The sequence below is a fragment of the Pelodiscus sinensis genome, chromosome 5 (assembly GCF_052426305.1).
Source record: "Pelodiscus sinensis isolate ZL-2025 chromosome 5, ASM5242630v1, whole genome shotgun sequence".
NCBI lineage: Eukaryota > Metazoa > Chordata > Testudines > Trionychidae > Pelodiscus > Pelodiscus sinensis.
This window is the reverse complement of record NC_143056.1, coordinates 34390502-34410866: the sequence shown is the minus strand read 5'-3', so window position 1 is coordinate 34410866 and position 20365 is coordinate 34390502. Positions and strand designations below refer to the sequence as shown.

General features: G+C 42.0%; 1 protein-coding gene across 1 annotated transcript in view; it reads right to left on the bottom strand.

Moving 5' to 3' along the window:
- Window positions 1-20365, bottom strand: part of KCNK10 (potassium two pore domain channel subfamily K member 10) — a 114521-nt gene that overhangs the window by 44420 nt on the left and 49736 nt on the right. Inside the window, exon 3 of the mRNA XM_075926750.2 lies at window positions 2847-2964. Within this exon, the coding sequence (XP_075782865.1) occupies window positions 2847-2964 (118 nt within the window). The remainder of the gene's footprint in view (window positions 1-2846; window positions 2965-20365) is intronic.

Below are 20365 nucleotides of genomic sequence, written 5' to 3'. Positions count from 1 at the left end.
AAAATAACAGGCATGCTATTCCGATGTCCCTGTAAACCATGTTCCGTGAGGATTAAGGGACATTTTGAAATAGTGGTTTATTTCAAAATGTGGTGCTATGTAGACAGCTCCAAGTGATGAAATAAGCTATTTCAAAATTAACTTGAAATAAGCTATGCAATCTGCATATCTCAAATTGTGTAGCTTATTTCTAGCTAAGGTGCAGTGTGGATGCACCCTAAGGATACATCTACACTGCAGTACTATTTCGGGATACTTCCAGTATCCTGAAATATCTCTTCTGTGTCTTTTAAACAAGCCCATTATTTTGAAATAGCTTTTGAAATAACAGGCTCACTATTCTGACATCCCTGTAAACCTCGTTCTATGATGATTAAGGGACTTTTCAGAATAGCGCTCTATTTTGAAATACACTCGAAATAAGCTGCACTATAACTCAAAATAACATACCCTTTAGGGTGCGTCTACACTGCACCCATAGTTCGAAATAAACTATGCAATTCAAGTTAATTTTGAAATAGCTTATTTTGTAATTTGGTGCTGTCTACACAGTGCCAAATTTTGAAATAAACTGCTCTTCTGAAATGTCCCTTAATCCTCGTGGAACGAGGTTTGCAGGGACATCAGAATAATGAGCCTGTTATATTTCAAAATAACGGGTTTGTTCAAAAGACGTGGAAGAGCTATTTCAGGATACTGGAAGTATTCCCGAAATATTGCCATGGTGTAGACATACCTTTAGAGAGTAATTTGCCCGGAAACCATAGGGAAAGTATCACCCTCTTAGTTTATTTCAAAGTTGATGTATAGTGTAGACCTAGCCTCCATGTGCTATCTCAGAATAGTTATTCTGAAATAGCTTGTTTCGAAATAGCATGTCTACACTACAAGGAAACTTAAAAATTAGTTTGAGGCAGGCTTCCCTAATGTAGACATGTTACCTTTATTCAGAGCCCCAAGAGGCACTGGGGACGAATAAGTTAGAATGGCCCTTGTGAGGCGCTATTTCAAAATTGTAGCAAAGGAGCTTCTACACACCTTTTTCGAAATAGCTATTTCAGAATAGGCGTTATTCTTTGTAGAATGAGGTTTACCGATTTCAGAATAAGCCGCCCATTATTTTAAAATTATTTCGAAACAACGGAAATGCTGTGTAGACGCTTGCATAGTTATTTGGGAATAACGGCCATTATTCCGAAATAACTTTGCTTCATAGACATACCTGGAAAGTGCCAGAAGACTTGTGTGTGTAGAAAAGGAGAACACGCTGTGACATTTTAAAAAATTTAGCCAGGCCAATAATGAGTGCATTTTCCCAGCACTAGGGAAGGAAGAGTAATAATGCCTCTGCACAAACAAGTGAAACACCTTCAGCCACTGCAGTATGTACATGTTCCTCCTTTCTCTCCACTCTCCATGTGTCTCTGGACAGTGATTTATTACTTCAATGGTCATTTGGGAAACATGATTACCATTAAAGAGAGGAAACAGTATTCTTCACTGTATCACCCTCAATATTAGAGTTATGATTATTTTAGGGTCTTCATTAAAACCATTCATTATAGTGGTTTGTTGCTTATCTACTCCAAAAATTACCACACACCCACAAATGAATTATTTAAAAATATAAAGGAAAAATCAGATTAAATTCAAAATTGTAACTGATAAATCCTAGTGTTGATTTTTGTAAACAAGACCCTAATCACAGGGTCTGATTCAGGACAGTATCCATATTCAGGAAAGTCAGTTAAGTACATGCTTGACTTTACGCATATACTTAAATCCTACTGCAATCAACAAAGTCTAAACATATGATTCAATGCTTTTCTGAATCAAGCTGTGAACTATAATATGCCATCTATGAAGATTCCAAACATTTTTATGTAAAAATAAATCAGTATGAATAACACCTCAATTATTGACTTTCCACAGAAATATGAGCTGCTGGTAAACACAAAGATCATCAATTGAGTGTCCTCAGAAGAATTAAATCAAAGACAGTGACAAAAGTCATTAGTTGGGTAAAGAATTCATTCATAAATTGGGAGAGACTGAAAAGATTGGGGCTATTTAGGAGAATACAAGAGGGAACCTGACAGATTAATACAAATATTAGTGGAATAAAATAGGTAAATTGAGCATTCCTATTTAGTCTTTCACGTAGTTCAGGAACAAGGAGACATTCAGTGACATTTAAAGAAAACAGTTTTAAATCTGGTAAAAGAAAAGGGTTGTGGGTTTTTTTTCCACAATGCATAATTAACTTGTTGAACTCATTGCTACCAGTTATCATTTAGGCAAAAGTTTTGTAAGATTTTTAAAATGATTAAACCTTTATAGGGACAATGAATATACCACTAGTTAAAATAACTAGAATCTAGAAACAATTATGAGGGCTATAAAATCTCATGCTTCAGAGCATAAGCCAATTACTGACTGATGTGATTAGGAAGAAATTACCTTTGGAGGAAAGTTATTCCATTAATGACCAGTACCAGGTTTTCTACACCCACATCTGAAGCATCTGGCATTTGTGCTTGACCTTCAGAGACTGAGATGGTTTGCATAGCCATGCCAAGTAGGCAGCCACCTGTACGAGGAATAACAAGGCTACAGAACTATGAAAATTTCTGCTTTCTGCCAGCCTTGCTTTCTTGAACTATCATTATATAAGGAATTCCTGATGTGCACCCCAGGGCTCAGTGTCAGATACACCACATAATGATACAGTCAGAGCAACCCAAATGGTGCAGTTCTGTTGCTTTGCCTGTCTCTCTGAAACATGGTGAATCTTATTTCACTCTACACTGTTCAATGTCACCATCTACCTTAAAATATAAAGATACCTATGGTTGTGATGACTGTTCCAGCAAAGAAAAAGGCACTTCCAAGGTCCCAGTGACTGCTGTTGTTAGACGAGTTTCCTATGGGACTGACTCCTGCATTATCTGCATCAATGGCATGCTGCAAGGAAAGAGATAACAAGTTGGTCTGCAAAGTGCCTTCTTAAACATGGTACAGTTAGAAACAGGAACCTCAGTTCCACATATCAGTGGATCTGAATTCTGTAACTGATGTTCCAAGTCCAGTATCATCCTCCATACAAATTGTATCCCCAAGTATTCTACAGAATTAAATAATAAATATCAAAGGGGTAGAAAAATTTAGAGCCAAGTGACGAAAGATACAATGAGGCTTGAAATCAAATGGAAAATTGATGCAGCAGAGAACTGCAGAAATGCTGTTCCAGAGGCAGAAGCAGAAGAGTAAAGAGGCTCTGTAATGGTGGACTGGGATGAGGTGGATGTTAAAGGTAACAGAGAGGGTTGTAAATAGAAATAATATGCACTGAGAATCTAGTCAGTCAAGGGTTTTAATTATCAGGTAATTAAATACATTACATAAAGTTATTAATATCAGATGCTAAATAAAGTACAGGATACCTAATATGAAAGGGAAAAAAAAGGTCTGCTTAATATCTAGGACTTCCCAATTGCCACTATGGTGCACACCATGGATCCTTGGGATTTCATAGCACTAGAGGTGATAGATCTGCCTCTCCTGATAGCACAGATGCCTGCCATCTGATACAAAACTCAGCCTTCATCAATAGTCATGACACATCTGAGCAGGTCTGATCCCATTCTGAGGATGGCAGTGTTGCCTATAGACTAGTGGTATGGAGCTTTTCATGCATGGGCAATGGATCGTTCTCCATGCCATGCCAAGAAAAAGTGTAAAAGAGGCTTGGCTGTAGGACTGGGATTGGATTACAAATTCAAAGGAGGTTAATACTGAAAAATCCCTGCAGATTCCTGTATTTATTCTCTGCATATTTATGTATCAGTACAATCATGTGACTTCATATAGCCTAGAGCGCATTTAGCATCTGAGGGTTACTGAGGTGTGGAGTTTGCCCACATAGCAGGGAAATACCTGGACTGATAGATTTAAAGTATAACTTCAGTACCTCTGGTTTTTAACAGATCCACGGACACCATCCCAGCTGCATCATTCCTTCCCTCGCTGCCCCTTCTGCACCTGTCTCTGACCCCTACCTGTACCCCACTGGCACTTCCCTTGGCAATCTTCGCCACTCTCTTTCAAGAACATTTGTTCCATCTGATAAGACCACAACTATCCCCAACTCCTTCAGGGGCAAATCCTGAAATTATGAACTGTCTTGATAATCAGAGGGTCAGCTCCCTCAACTAAAAGGATACAGTTTTGGACAGCCCTATGGTGTGTTTCCTTTTTTCACTAACATCACTTGCTGCTTGGCATTAGCTAATTAATCCAGACAGCCATCTTCAGGTAGTATGTGTCTACACTCGGCTGTTTGTCCCCTCAATTGCCAATTCAATCAAGGAACTTATATTTGTCAAGGCTAGTGTGGACACTGCCTACATTTGATCCAGGTGACACACATTTGTATGGCTGCGTCTAGATTGGCATGATTTTCCGGAAATGCTTTTAACGGAAAACTTTTCCGTTAAAAGCATTTGCGGAAAAGAGCGTCTAGATTGGCACGGATGCTTTTCCGCAAAAGCACTTTTTGCAGAAAAGCGTCTGTGTCAATCTAGACGTGCTTTCCCGCAAAAAAGCCCTGATCGCCATTTTCGCGATCGGGGCTTTTTTGCGGAAGACAAATCTGAGCTGTCTACACTGGCCCTTTTGCGCAAAAGCTTTGTGCAAAAGGGACTTTTGCCTGAACGGGAGCAGAATAGTATTTCCACAAGAAGCACTGATTTCTTACAGTAGGAAGTCAGTGCTTTTGTGGAAATTCAAGCGGCCAGTGTAGACAGCTGGCAAGTTTTTCCGGAAAAGCGGCTGATTTTCTGGAAAAACTGGCCAGTCTAGACACAACCTATATGTTTGTGAATACTAGGCCTTATAAATATGTGACATACCTTCATTTAATTGACAATTAATTTGAGATTTTAAAAAGTCTTATGAATAGAAGCCCATAGCACACAGGAGAGCTGAACTGCTGATGTGACGGAGCATGAGGTACTGAGAGAACTGATTCTGGATTGCTTGGAGGGAAGTGCTATAATTTGGCTTATCTGGTATTCCAGCTCCTTTCTTCAAGAATCCAAGCTAAGAAAAACTGTTTTTCTTACCATCAGAGGACAAACCCTCTTGAGTATTTGGAGGGTTATTCAGTGGAAGCAGTACAGATGTTCCCAAGTGCAGAAATGTGGCCCAAAAAGTGAAAGTGAAAGAAAAACAAAGCTCTACCACTTTTGTCCTTCCTTTTCAATTATATTAAATCACTGTCTCCCTCACCATCATTCTCCCGTACATTTCTTGTCATCGAGCATACAAAAGGATATTCCTGCTGCACTTGTTTCTCTATTACAATGACTTTTCATTAGTAAGAAGATAATTCTTTTCTAGACTCTTCTTCTCCTTGTTTTTTTGACCCTTTAGTGAGGATGTTTGCTATAGATTCATCTTTATTCCCAGTCCTACAATAATGTTCTGAGGACTCATTATGTTGCCAAGATTTTTTTAGACAACTTTTTAGTTTCTTTGTCAGCTCAACCGTAACCAATTCAACAAAATAACAAGACACCAAACATTTGTAGAATCATCAAAACTAACTCATTGTAACTCTTGTCTTTAACTTACATACCTGCTTCCTTTATTTTTGTATTCGCTTTTCCTATTGTGTTTCTGTTTAAGCTCATAAGCGATGAGGGCCTGGTCATTGTCCATAAAGCATCCAACACATTCTGGACACCACATAAACAAATGGTATGTGAAAGATTACTACGCTATTTCCAACTCTGTCTACAATGCTCTCCTCTTGCATCTTTTACCTTCCAATATAAATTCTTTCTTTCGACAACCACAGCCATAATACTCAGTTCAGCTTCTGGAGCTGTGGCCACATCAATTATTATGCTCTCTAATTTTTGTCTGAAAAACATTTTATATCTTCTTCAGTTCAATGATTGCTTTTCATAGGCAAACTCAACAATGCATCCAAATAATAATAATAGTGCTGTCTATGCCAAATGATAACTGTATGCTTTGTCTTGTACAGCAGAGGTAACCTCACACCTCATAGCTTCTGCTAGGATCTGACACTGACTGTATTATTAGGGAGCAAGAGAATCATAATAAGAACCAAATATTCACTGGGATTAAGCCTCAGATATTAGCAGCAGAAGCATCTTGCTAAATTGTAAGCCATGTCATGTATCCCAAAGTGATTTCATGATCAGAGTCTCTGAACAAAGTAATGGAATTTTGCATAATTATTTCATTAAATAAATAAAAGATAACACAGATCTATCTTTCTTTTGTCTTGTGAAGCTTTAGGCCAATACAAAAATACACTTCAGTAGAACAAGAATCCTAGCATTTGCCAGTCAGGCCTCCGGTTCTCTTGGGGCTCCCCTGCTGGCCACTGCCCTAGCCACTGCCCTGGCCAGCAGGCTGCACTGGCACAACTGCCTGGCTCCACTGTACCTGGACCACTTGCAGGCCTCTGCTCCCAGCCACCAGGCCCACAGACTGCCAGCCTCACTCAAAGAGCTCTGCTCCCAGCTGCATGGCTTTGCTTCTGGGGGCCCATCCCCACACAGGGCGCCTTCCACTCCTGGGGCTCTGCTCCCAGCCACCCAGCCCCGCATGGCCTGCCAGCCAGGCTCCATTCCTGGCTGCTGGTCCCATGAGCTGCTGGCCAGGCTGCCTTCCCCCAGGCTACTGGCCTGCAGGCTGCCAGCCCACCAGACGGGCTCCACCTCCAGCCACTCTCAACCTCTGCAGTTGGAGCTCTCTACTCCAGCAACAACCGTGGTCCTACCAGATCACAGATGTTGCCAGACCAGATAGTCCCAGAACAGAGGTTCAACCTGTACTCACAATAGCCAATGGGCCATGTGTCATTTTAATCACTCCCATCATATCACCCTCTCCATAAACTTATCAAGCTCAGAATTTGAAGCCAGGTAGGTTTTTTGCCCCCACTGCTTCCCGTGGAATGATGTTCCAGAACTTCACTTTTCTGATTAGAAATCTGCTCATTTCAAGCCTAAACTTGTTGATTGCCAATTTAAAATGAATAGTGTGTTAGGTTTATATACTAACTAGAGTGGCTATTTCTTTAAAATGTCTCTATATAAGAACTGATGTTAGAAAAAAAAGTCTATCTGCTTTAGATACAATCATGCTTATAATTCGCTCAATGAAATACAGAAACACATACAAAGACATACGTACAAACACATACATACATTTGTTGTTGCTTGGATTTTTTGCTTACCAAATAAGAAAAATAATCCCTTTCTTGCAAGACTACTATCTACTATCCTGGGTAATGTGATCTATTGACTATTGGACCAAGTCTCAGAAGAAGTGGGTTCTATAACTGGCTCTGCCAGTAACCTTACGCAAATAATTTTCCCTTTTCTGTGCCTTAGTTTCCCCATCTATACAATGGAGCTAATGATAATTGCTTTATTCATGCTGAGAACTGTGGATGAAAGGTACAATATAAGAGCTATGTCACTGTTACAAATTAGGAACATAACCTTGCATCATAGCAATGAGGGAGATCAAAAGAAATGGAGCAGTGCTGGAAATTAAGATAATGCCCAAGTCATCATGCTGTGAATGATGTGAGCCATCAGTGAAGTACTGCCACCCTTCTGGCAATTAGCAGCGGTTTAACTATGTACAAAACAGCAATTTAGGGCAAATAATTTTAAAAACTGTAATGCACAAGACTTGATTCTCATTTACATAAAGGACCATTTAGATTGTTCTAGCCACGTAAAGGGGACTTCAAGTGAGCATAAATAAAATGTACACCCACTGTAAGAATCCTTTACACTGAAAAAGTATAAGGGATCAGAATCCAAGAAAGAATTAGACCGACAAATAGCAATGAGTGGGTCTTAACGCAGGCAGAACAGTCATACTGCTCAATTATTTAGTCTAGTGCATGTCCAGTGCTTTGTTATCCTTAGTTGAAAGGTGCCACACAATTGCAAATATTAATGTTGTTGTCATTTCCTGATTATCTAATGTGACTGGAAATTAATTAGCTCATATTTTCCATATACGTTCTTTATTTTTGCTGATCATTTTTTTCTGCTTAGGTCAGCTTTTCCATTTTCTCTACTAGGTATAAGATTCATAAATCTGCCTCATGAATTCCTATCATGCAATCCCTAGGGAGCAACCAAGTAAATCTGAAACAAAATCACAATCAGACTTTTCCTTGAAGGTTACTGAGTCGGCATGCTGCATGGCATTCTCTGGAAATTATGCCCATCTAAGAAACTGCAATGCTTAGGCAGAGGAAAAACCCAAGGGTGTCATCCTAGCTACATTGACATCACAGTTGTTATAGACTTCACAGTTTCACCCAAGTATCGTAGGGCAAGTACTACACATAGACCTTCCTTCCCTGACCTCCACTGTGACCTTCATTCCAGAAACATTTCACTATAAGAATGTATTTAAAAACAACATGGAATCAGCACAATCAGTGTAGCATTAAGTGCATTTTATTAGCTTTATTTTTACCTTCATCCTTGAACACTCACCCTTTCCACACCCTGGGTGTGTCTAGACTACATGCCTCCTTCGACGGAGGCATGTAGATTAGCCAGATCGGAAGAGGGAAATGAAGCCGCGATTAAAATAATCGCGGCTTCATTTAAATTTAAATGGCTGCCCCGATCTGCCGATCAGCTGTTTGTCGGCAGATCGGGAGAGTCTGGACGCGATGCCCCGACAAAGAAGCCTTTCTTCATCGACACAGGTAAGCCTCGTGAAACCAGGTTTACCTGTGTCGATGAAGAAAGGCTTCTTTGTCGGGGCATCGCGTCCAGACTCTCCCGATCTGCCGACAAACAGCTGATCGGCAGATCGGGGCAGCCATTTAAATTTAAATGAAGCCGCGATTATTTTAATCGCGGCTTCATTTCCCTCTTCCGATCTGGCTAATCTACATGCCTCCGTCGAAGGAGGCATGTAGTCTAGACACACCCCCTGTGGCTACGTCTAGACTGGCCACAAATTCTGGAAAAGGGATGCAAATCAGGTAAGTCAGCATAGGGAAATCCGCGGGGGATTTAAATATCCCCCGCGGATTTAAATAAACATGTCAGCCGCTTTTTTTCCGGCTTGGGGAAAAGCCGGAAAAGAAGCGTCTAGACTGCGCGATCCTCTGGAATAAAGCCCTTTTCCGGAGGATCTCTTATTCCTACTTAAAAGTAGGAATAAGTAGGAATAAGAGATCCTCCGGAAAAGGGCTTTATTCCGGAGGATCGCGCCAGTCTAGACGCTTTTTTTCCGGCTTTTCCCCAAGCCGGAAAAAAAGCGGCGGAAATGTTTATTTAAATCCGCAGGGGATATTTAAATCCCCCGCAGATTTCCCTATGCTGACTTACCTGATTTGCATCCCTTTTCCAGAATTTGTGGCCAGTCTAGACGTAGCCTGTATGTATGGACAGTCCTGCCTGCATTATTTCTAATTGATCATCAGTTTCTCACCCCTTTCTTGAAGGAAGGCCCCCATAAGTTTCAGCAGGGCCTACTCATGTGAGTATCATGAGCAGGATTTGGCATTTGTGTAAGCCCCATGGCATAGTTCTTTCTTTGTCAGTAAAATACTATGCACACCTGGGGGATAGAGGAGGTTGGATAAATAATTTAAATGACCACAGGGTAAAAAAAAATCTGTGTAAACATGGATTGGATCAAAAGGATGTTTAAAGAACCGTGATTTTAATAATATTGCTTTTTAGAATATCATCTTTGTAACAGCCTGATCCTACGTTCTAATATAAATGTGCCATTGTCTGTGTCAAGAATGCAGGCTTGAGCTATTCATCAACTACAAGAATGTTTCCTAGACCTAGTGAGGTTGACTTAGTAGCAGTAGTATTATTGTAGTGCCTAGGGCCTGGTCTGCTGTACTACACTAGACAAGGCAGCTTGATTTAAGGTAGGCAACTCTAGGTACACAAAATGTGTAGCTGGAGACAGCTTACCTTAAGCTGAGCCATGGCAGTGTCCACCTAGCAGGAGGCCAACGAGAGCAAACACTCCCATTGGCTTCCCTTATTCCCCAAGGACCGAGGAGTACCAGACAATGGCAGGGGCTGCCCTCAGCATTTGATTTATGGGTCTACATTAGACCCACTATATCGAATGCTAGAAGATGGATCTCTGGAGGGTCAGTCTTCTCCCTAGGGTAGACATGACCCAGGAGCCCTAGTCATGGATATGGATCCATTTTGCTAGGTGATGTACTGCCACTCAGATTTAGGTCTCAGAAAATGGCATATAATTTCAAATATATTTCTTTACCAGCTGGATGATCCTGATTGGAACCACCATGTCTCTCTGTCTTAATTACTGAACCATACACATGCCCTTATCAGTAGTGGAATTCCATTTCAGATAAATGTGCCTCACCATTCCTAACTACACTTCTGAGGATTGCACAGGGAGAAAAAAAGACAACTGAGCTAATTGAATTGTTAAATATTAAAAAAGAAACATTATCAAACAAAACACTGATTAAAGAGACTATTTCAGGACAAACACAGGATACTCATTTTGTTTTTATTCATGAGTGTTTTTATTCATTTTTTACTTGGGCCAAGCTCCCATTGAAGTTAGCGTGAGAGATGAAAGCCAAAAAATAGCTTTAATCAAGCACATTTCTTACAGACGGGAGTATCATTTTCAGTTAAGTACCTCAGGGATCAGTTCTTTACATTTAAATACAAGAAGACATTATCTCAGCCTGCATTTCTCGAGTAGCTGTACTAGAACGCCTGGGATAGCTAGTAGAGACCATGAGCCTGGTTCTTCTCTTACATTGTTTTTATACAGACTATTGGACTTCTTCAGGTCTTACTCCAGGGTAAGTGAAAGCACTCAGGCCCTACATGGTGTGATGGACCCCACTCCCATGCTTTAGGAAATGGACTTATGGACACGAATGCACATAAGTCAAAAGTGCTTTGGACAAATTGCTTCACGTAACCTATCAATCTTCATGTCATAATCCGCTATGTCTGTTTATCTTATTTTGGTGTATGTATCATTCTTGTGGGTAAAATTAGATATATGGAGAGTGGAATGCTTTATGGTTTTTAAATGTGTGAATGAAAGCTACCACAGGGGTTACCTTCAATGTCTTGATGGCTAAGTGTTAAGCAATCTCTTTTGTCCTTCAAGCTTTAGCAGTGGTTGGTCTGGGTAAGTCACATGTACACACCAACTGGCCAGGTGACTTCCCATGCAAAAAGGGAATCTTTAAAACAATAGGAAAGTTGGAGTCTTTTGTCTTTGGCTGACACACCCGAGGGAAGGAACCAAAGACCTCAGGGTGAGGAACAGCCCTGGTTTGCAAGGCTTTGCTGGAAAAGGAACAGTTTCACGATGAGTTTGTAATGCGTTTGGGTGCATCTAGACTGGCAAGATTTTGTCTTGCCGCCTATCTACACTGGCTGCGAGTATTTGCGCAAGAACACTGACTTTGCACTGTGCAAAATCAGTGGTTCTTGCGCAAATACTCCGACGCTCCCGCTCAGGGATAAGTCCTCTTGCGCAAGTATTCTTGCGCAAGAGGGCCAGTGTAGACAGACAAGTTAATTTCTTGCGCAAGAAAGCCCGATGGCTAAAATGGCCATCAGAGCTTTCTTGTGCAAGAAAGCGTCTACACTGGGCACGGATGCTTTTGCGCAAAAGCAAATCTTTGGTGCAAAGACATATGCCAGTATAGACACTCTCTTGCACAAATACTTTTAATGGAAAAACTTTTCTGTCAAAAGTATTTGCGCAAAATCATGCCAGTCTAGACGCAGCCTTGTGTACTGAGGTTTCAGTGTTATAGTTAGCTAAGCATTTTCTGTTATTTTGAGTTTGTAATCTACTTTGCTCTGCCTGTTCTCACTTATAACCACTTAAATCCTACTGCTTGTACTTAACAAAATCACTCTTATTTTCTATGAAGCCCAGTGTAAATAATTATTACCTGGGGGAGCAATCCGTGTATACATTCCCCCTTTGGTTGTTAAAGGGTACTTATCCAAACAATTCTTTGGGGGTTTTGATCCCATTTGGGGAGTGGTATCCCAGGAAGCTGGTCCCTAAACTGCACTTTCCTTGGACCTGAAGAGATTCAGTGTCTGTACTGCTTCTAAAGGGGGCATTGATCTCAGCTCAGTGTCTTGGCTGGGGGAGACCAGGGAGCTGGCCCAACAGGACAGGGCAGTGAGGAATCCCAGAGAGCAGGAAGGCAAGTGGCAGTGGCTTTGTCAGCATTCCTAGAGACACCCCCGAGAGATCGTCTGTAACCGTATCCTGTCACACATGGTGCTATCAGTTTCCCACACATCGTCTGGAGTTCCCCATAGCCCAATTTATAGCAGCAAGGGATCCTTAGACAGATAGAAGATGTAACTGGGAATAAGCTTCACTGTGATTCATAGTTTAATTTTCTGAGCCTTCCAGTTAATGGGAAGTATAATGAACAGAATGTCAGATGATCTCTAAACTGTTAGGTTTTCAACTCTGTGACATTATAGCCACATGGAACCCCTCCTCCTCCCACACCACCCAAAAAAAAAAAAGAGAGAGGGAGAGAGAGAGAGAGAGAGAGAGAGAGAGAGAGGATTTAGGAAGAGGTACTAATGGAAAAGTTAATAGGATTCAAGAAATAGTGCCACAAGGTGATATCCATATTGTATGGCTGCCATTTCATGAGCATCTCAAGGAAAATGAGATCTAACAATGTTTTTTTAAAGTAGCTATCATTCTTTCCTAATATGTATTACGAAGTAGCCTGTCTCTTTTTGAGATATGGTCATTCAAAACTCCTGATCCTAATGATTGTTTCTCACATAATATATTCTTCCCATAGCTGCTTTGTCTTCATTGTGATACAATACATTACAATGAAAAAGTTTAACTCTACTGCACCTCATGTTGGAATATTGCTGTTACAATACTTTCTCTAAGAAAATGAAAAAATGAATTATTTAAAAACTAATTATACATTCTTAAAATGCATGTAAATGTGATATCACTGCTAATTTGTGTGGCTTCTCCTCCTGGAGAAATTGTTTCTATGCAACAAGTACTGGTGGGACACATCTTGAAGTCCTTCCTCAGATTTTTGCTCAGCCCTGTCTAAGAACTAAATAAGGCTAGGGTCTAGCTGGTGGGTCTTGCACGGGTCCTCAGGATCAAGCTGATCGCCGTATTTGGGGTCAGGAAGGAATTTTTCCCTGAATGAGATTGGCAGATACCCTGCTTTTGTTTTTGTTTTTTGGGTTTTTTTGTTTTTGTTTTTTGCCTTCCTCTGCAGCATGGGGCAGGGATCATTTGCAGGTTTAAACTAGTGTAAATGGTGGATTTTCTGTAACTTGAAATCTTTAAATCATGACTTGAAGATGAGAGTACTTAGTCACAAGTTATGGGTCTATTACAGGAGTGGGTGGGTGAGAGTCTGTGGCCTGCAATGTACAGGAGGTCAGACTAGATGATCATGATGGTCTCTTCTGACCTAGCAGTCTGTGAGTCTAAAGCAGTGTTTCTCAAAGTGGTCCACTGACCCACTCTGAGAGAGCTGCTAATGGGCCACTCGGTTTGTTTAGGGGCAGGAGAGCCAGGCAGTCGCCCGGAACCACCTTTTTCAAGGGGCCACTGACAGAGCCGGTCCTAGGGGTGTGCCGTAACCATGTTTTGGCCTGACCTCCTGAATCCTCCCTGACCCCCCCCCCCCTTTTTTCTTGACAAATTTTTGTCCGGTATTTTTTTAAACCATCTGGAAACCTTACGGGCATACCAGGCAGTCACCTGGGGCTGCCAATTGGTTAGGACTGGCCCTGTCTACAGCCACGGACCCTTGCAGCTCCCATTGGCTCTGATTCACTGTTTGAAGCCACGGCAAACTGCAGGAAGTCAATGAAAGCCATAAGCTGCAGAGCCAGTAAGTAAACAAAATGGACCACTTTCAGAAACACTGTACTAAGGCTTCTGCCTGTATTAAACACGCCTCTGATGTCAAGGAGATGAATCTTTTCCATATCTAATTTTACACAATAACAACAGGCCAGAGCTTAGCATTTTTGTCAGGTCTGCAAAACATATGCAGCCTAACCCAAAGTTCACTAAAGCTGGTCCAGAGATTCCCATTGGCTTCAATGGGCTTTGAATCAGGCCTCAATGAGAGATTTGCTCCAGCTTCAGTGAACTTCAGATTAAACCCTTTGCCTTCAATATTCTTTCTTGCAAACAAACAATAAAAAGTATAGTACTAACTTGTGTCCCATGCCTCCTAAATTGTAGAAAAACCCTGACTTTTATCCCTTCTATGGTCACATCCCCCTGGACCCTAACGTGAATGAACATCATGACTTCACATTTTGTAAATGGTCAGTGGAAATCGTATCTCTGAAAACACAAAAGTTGTAGCTTTTAGAACTTGTTTACTCAGTCTTTTCTAAAACTCAGAAGGATCCAGAAGGGACTGCCAGCCTTCTGAGCTGGTGAAACTGACAGCAGGCTGCGTAAGCACATATTCATCTCATGAACCAAACCATAGACTTTCACACAGTAGTGTTACCAACCTGCTCCCTCCACAAAATCTCTGAGTAAGCATCCCCCTCATGCCAACCCTCCCACACATGCAGAGTCCTAGGGTTTATACATGCTACCACTTATGTCAGTGTAACTGACATCACTCAGAGATGTGAATAAGCAACCCCCTTAAGAGACATGAGTGAACAGTGTTATGTCTGCAAGAGAGCTTCTCCCACAACATAGCTATCGCCTCTCACTGAGGTGGCTTTATTATACTGATGGGAAAGTTCACTTCTATCGGCATGGAGTGTCTTCACTAGATGCACTGCAGCTGCATCACTGCAGCTGTGCCACTGTAATGCTTCTAATGCATATGTAATGTGAACTGTTCATCTTTCACTGACTGAGTCATCAATCCAGCTCAGAAAGTGAATATGAGAATCCTTCAGTAGGCATCCTAATTGTAGCTGACCTGTTTCAAAAAAGTAAGTAAGCATCCAATTTTCAGGTTCCTTTCTCCTATCCTCCTTCTGGAATAGAACCCAGGTGCTGCCAGCCTTTAGAAAAGCTTTGCAATGAACAACTGCCTAAATAAGCAGCTGTTCTGGGACCTGTATAGTCGCCAACCACTGAAACATTCTGTAGACAGCTGAGTGAGTTTAGGACTTGTATAGGCTTTTACAACGTTTACTATAATCCTCCCAAGAAATAGACAATTATTATCCACATTTTAAATATGTGGAAACTAAGGCACAGAGATGTTCCGGCCAAGTGCCAAGATATTCAAAAATGTATGCCTAAAGTTGGGTTCCAAAACCATATTTTAGGCACTCACGGTGCATCTACACTGCACCCTTAGCTCGAAATAAGCTACACAATTTGAGCTGAGCAAATTACGTAGATTATTTTGAGTTAATTTTGAAATAACTTATTTTGAAATTTGGCGCTGTCTACACAGCACCAAATTTCAAAATAAACCACTATTCTGAAACGTCACTTAATCCTTGGGAAACACGGACGTCAGAACAACAAGCATGTTATATTTCGAAATAACAGGCTTGCTTAAAAGATGAGGAATAGCTATTTTAGGATACCAGAAGTATCCCAAAATAGCGCTGCTGTCTAGACGCACCGTCAGATACTACAGGAGGCTTGATTACCAGAAGCACAGCACACTTAGGGTATGTTTACACTACAAAGTTAATTTGAACTAATAGACGTTAGTTCGAATTAACTTTGATAGGCACTACACATGCAAACCGCTAGTTCGAACTTAATTCAAACTAGCGGTGCGCTTAATTCGAACTAGGTATACCTCATTCTACGAGGACTAACGCCTAGTTCAAATTAACTAGTTTGAATTAAAGGCTGTGTAGCCACTTAATTCGAACTAGTGGGAGGCTAGCCCTCCCCAGCTTTCCCTGGTGGCCACTCTGGGCACCACCAGGAAATCTCTTCTGCCCCCCTCCCGGCCCCGGACCCCTTAAAGGGGCACGGGCTGGCTACGGTGCCCGTGCCAGGTGCAAGCCTGCCAGTGCCCAGCCAGCAGACCCTGTACCTGGCACGGCTTGAGCCAGCCACCCGCTGTCACCCAGCCCTCCGCCTCTTCCCGGAACCAGGCTGGTGGCTCCCAGGAGCCTGCCAAGGTCCGCAAGAGGTAGGCGCCCACGTGGTCTAGTGCGGACATCGTGGACCTCATCCACGACCTCCACACTAGCACAGGAAAGTGGCTGTCTAGGGCAGGATAGCTGCCAGCCTGGCCACCCAGGAGCAGGTGTGCATGAAGATCAGGGTGGTCCACTGAGACCCCCAACCCTGAGCCCTGAGCTTAAAATGGCCGTACTGGGTCAGACCAAAGGTCCGTCTAGCCCAGTAGCCTGTCTGCCGACAGTGGCCAACACTAGGGACCCTGGAGGGGATGGACCGAAACAATGACCAAGCCATTTGTCTCGTGCCATCAATCTCCAGCCTTCCACAGAGGCCAGGGACACCATTTCTACCCCCTGGCTAATAGCACTCCATGGACTCAACCTCCATGACTTTATCTAACTTCTCTTTAAACTCTGTTCTAGTTCTAGCCTTCACATCCTCCTGCAGCAAGGAGTTCCACAGGTTGACTATTTGCTTTGTGAAGAAGAACTTTCTGAACATTCATTTCATTTGGTGTCCTCTAGTCCTTCTATTATGGAAACTAATGAAGAACTTTTCTTTATGCACCCTCTCCACACCACTCTTGCTTTTATAGACCTCTATCATATCCCCCCTCAGTCTCCTCTTTTCTAAGCTGAAAAGTCCCAGTCTCTTTAGCCTCTCCTCATATGGGACCTGTTCCAAACCCCTGATCATTTTAGTTGCCCTCCCCTCTCCCACCCTCTCTCTTCCCCTCTCCCACCTCCTTTTCCCAGTCTCCCCAAGTTTTGTTCCATAAAGAGAGTTTCTATTTTTGAACACACATGTCCTTTATTTTGTACATCAGGAAGGAGGCTAGGGAGGGGTAAGTGGAAGGGGGTGAGGGAGGAATGGGGTACCAGCCCCCAATGGGGAGGACTGGGGTTGCTCTGCAGGCTCCTCGGGGTGGAAGCTCTCCTGCAGCTCCCCGATTGACCCCCCCCCCAGGATGGCAGCCTGAGGCAAGTGCAGCCAGGCTGATGGCCTAGTGCTGTGATGTGCCGAGTGTGGGCACTCAGGGCACTCCAAGCTAGGACTGCTTTGCAAGTGGGGAACCCCTGAGAACTGTCTGTCCGGGGTGGGGGTCGGGTCCCTTTAAGCACAGCCCTCGGCTAGCCTGAGACAGCAGCTCCACGCTCTAAGTCCTAACCTGCTCTGCCACCACTGCTTCCGGCCATCCTTAACCTTGGTTCAGAGTCCACTCAGTGTGGACATGCTAGTTTGAATTAGCAAAACGCTAATTCGAACTAGTTTTTAAGTCTAGATGCGCTAATTCGAATTAGCTTAGTTCGAATTAACTAATTCGAACTAAGTTAGTTCGAGTTAGTGCTGTAGTGTAGACATACCCTTAAAGGCCAGCCCAAACTTCAAACACTAGGAATATGATTTTCAGGAACAATCAGTTCAAATTTTCTGACTCCATCACCTGTTTGCTCTAATTACATTTTCAAGTCTCCTTACAAAGAAAAAAAGTTTTAGAAAGTTGCTTTCTTTTAGAATGAAAGCAGAGGTTTCTGATAACTTCTCCAGGACTTCCTAATAGAAGCTGACTCTGGCTGCTAGTACACTGCATTTCTACAGCATCTTCTATTTGAGAATTTCAAGGTGCTTTTTGTTCACAACTTTTTTATTTAACTGAACTTCACAACACCTCTTTGTTGTTATATGCATTTTATAGATGGGGAGACTGCAGGACAAAATGTTTAACTATCATTGTACATCAGTGATAGAAGTAGGAATTAAATTTAAATCTCCTGCCTTCTGATCCTGTATTTTAACCATCAGACCTCAGACTCTCTGCAAGAATTCACAACCCAAGCACTACTTTAAAATCTACCCATCTAATATTATAAAGCTACTCTTATAAGAAATGGATCACATGTCACTTGGAGAACTCCAATGGCTTAATCTAAGACATGAAGAATAGGAACAGAAAGGAAATGGGGACATGTAGAGAAAATAGCTTCCATAAGCAGAATACTCAAAACAGTCAACTCTTAAAAGTTTACAATTGCTTTTCTATACTATAAAGACAGTCTTTCCACTCCTCCTTCAGCAACAAAAAACTCTGTATTTTTTTCAAAAGACCCTCCTTCTGCTCTATTTATGGCTTTTTTCTTCCATCTCATTCAAGTCATCCAATTTATCGTTGTTCTACTGTCAAATGGCCAGCACAAGTCAGTTGGCTTATAACAAAAGTACTCAGGTAAACCAAGCTCCACAAAGGTATTTCAGTATCTACTAAAACCCAGATTTAGCCTAGGGTTTAGACACCTAAGTCCCAGTTTTGACTCTGCTGCAATCTACAAAACTCCTGCTGAACCCTCTTGGTGCCTACGTTTTCAGGATAAAAGTTCCTTCAGTGCTTCATTTTCAGTCTCCTGGCATGCCCACTGCTGCCTGCCTGTAGATGTTTCAGGCCTTGTCTATACATAATTGGAAGATCAAATTAAGATACACATTAATTGCATACCTGGAGTTTCTGTGTGACCTCCACAGCAGGAGGTCAACAGGAGCAAACACTTCCATTGGCTTCCCTTACTCTTCACAAGGAGCAGGAATACCAGCGCTGATGGAGGTGCCCTCTGAATTCAATTTATCGGGTCTTTATTAGACCCACTAAATTGAACTCCAAAAGATCAATCACAGCAGCATCAATCTTCCCCATAATGAAGACATGGGCTCCGTGCCTATTTCCTATCTAAACCGCAGAGCAGTTCACAAGCCAGGGAAGATCAGCATCCAGTCACCTAACCTGCATGTGGTAGCTGATCCAGTAGGTAAATTCAAAGGCTGCCTATTAAATCAGGGACCATTCAAAATATGGCAACTGCTGCACGTACAATCCAGTTGTTAGCAACTACACTTGCAATGTAGAGGACCCTGGTTCAATTCCTGCCTCTCTGTTAGGCTAGGTCTAGACTATGGTCCTTTGTCAGAAAAAGCTACACAAATTGCAAAGCACACTTTCTGATAGCTTTTCTGGAGAATGAGGTATACAGAGCTCCCCAAAAGAGCGTGTTTGCTCTTCCTAAAAAAAAAGCGGAAGAGCAAACACGTTCTCTGGACGCGGTGGAGTTTTTCCAGGAGACCTCTGGTATCCCAGAAAAACACACCAGTCTAGATGTACTCTTAGAAAGAATTTGAACTAGACTGTCTTGCCTCTGAACCACATGCAAAGCTGTGGAATATGCTGATGCGGAATGAAGCTACATCACTGTATCTGAATAATGAAAGAGAGAGAATGTGTCTAAAGTTCAGTGTTCAGACAGACATCCACTAAGAGATGAGTGACCCAGAGTCAATTCACTGGTCCAATCACCACCACCTCCTCGTTCACTGTCTGTTTTTGCACGAAGTGAGGAAGGTGTAAAACTCAATCCTTCAAGAAACTGGTTAGGCATCTAAGCCACCAGACTCCAGAAGATGGGTTCCCAATCATGGATCACCAAGCAGAGACAGGTGCCCATCTCTCTGAAAGGATGAGGTATAACACCCCTGCTGTTGTCACGACAAAATCCCTAATACTTAGGAAAGAGGTTTAACCTCCTCATAATGCACGCAAATTGTGCAACACTCTGAAGAGAGTGTGCTGATCATCTTATGCCATGAACCATAAGGTTTAGTAAACCTGGTAATTGTACCTTAGCAATTGTAATGGCAGATGTTATTTTTATTAAAATAATCGTCTAATCTTCTGTTGAATCTCTCAATGCTTTGGCCAAACGGGAATTAGAGAGCTAAACACAATAGAGGCAATCAGGTCTGTTGTCCTTTGACTACAATGGATTTTTTTCCCTTTCAAACTTCAGTTTTAGATCAATCTAATGAAAGTCTCCACATCCCAAAAAGGGCTGCAATTAGAAAGTAGTGCATAGCTGGGTTTTTTCATCCCTCACTCCTCTATTTGTACATTAGTTCATTAATACCATTGAAGCCAGGTTGTAAAATGCATGAAGCACTAATTCATGAGTTAATTTCACTACAGTATATTCATCTTCAAAAGCAGATGTGAGCTGACAAAATTACAAACTTCCACTTCAGGCGAACTGGGATAACACCAGATGTGCTGTGAGACAATGAAGTTATTGCCTGGCGAAACTGTTCTGTATGCTTTATCACAGCAAGCATC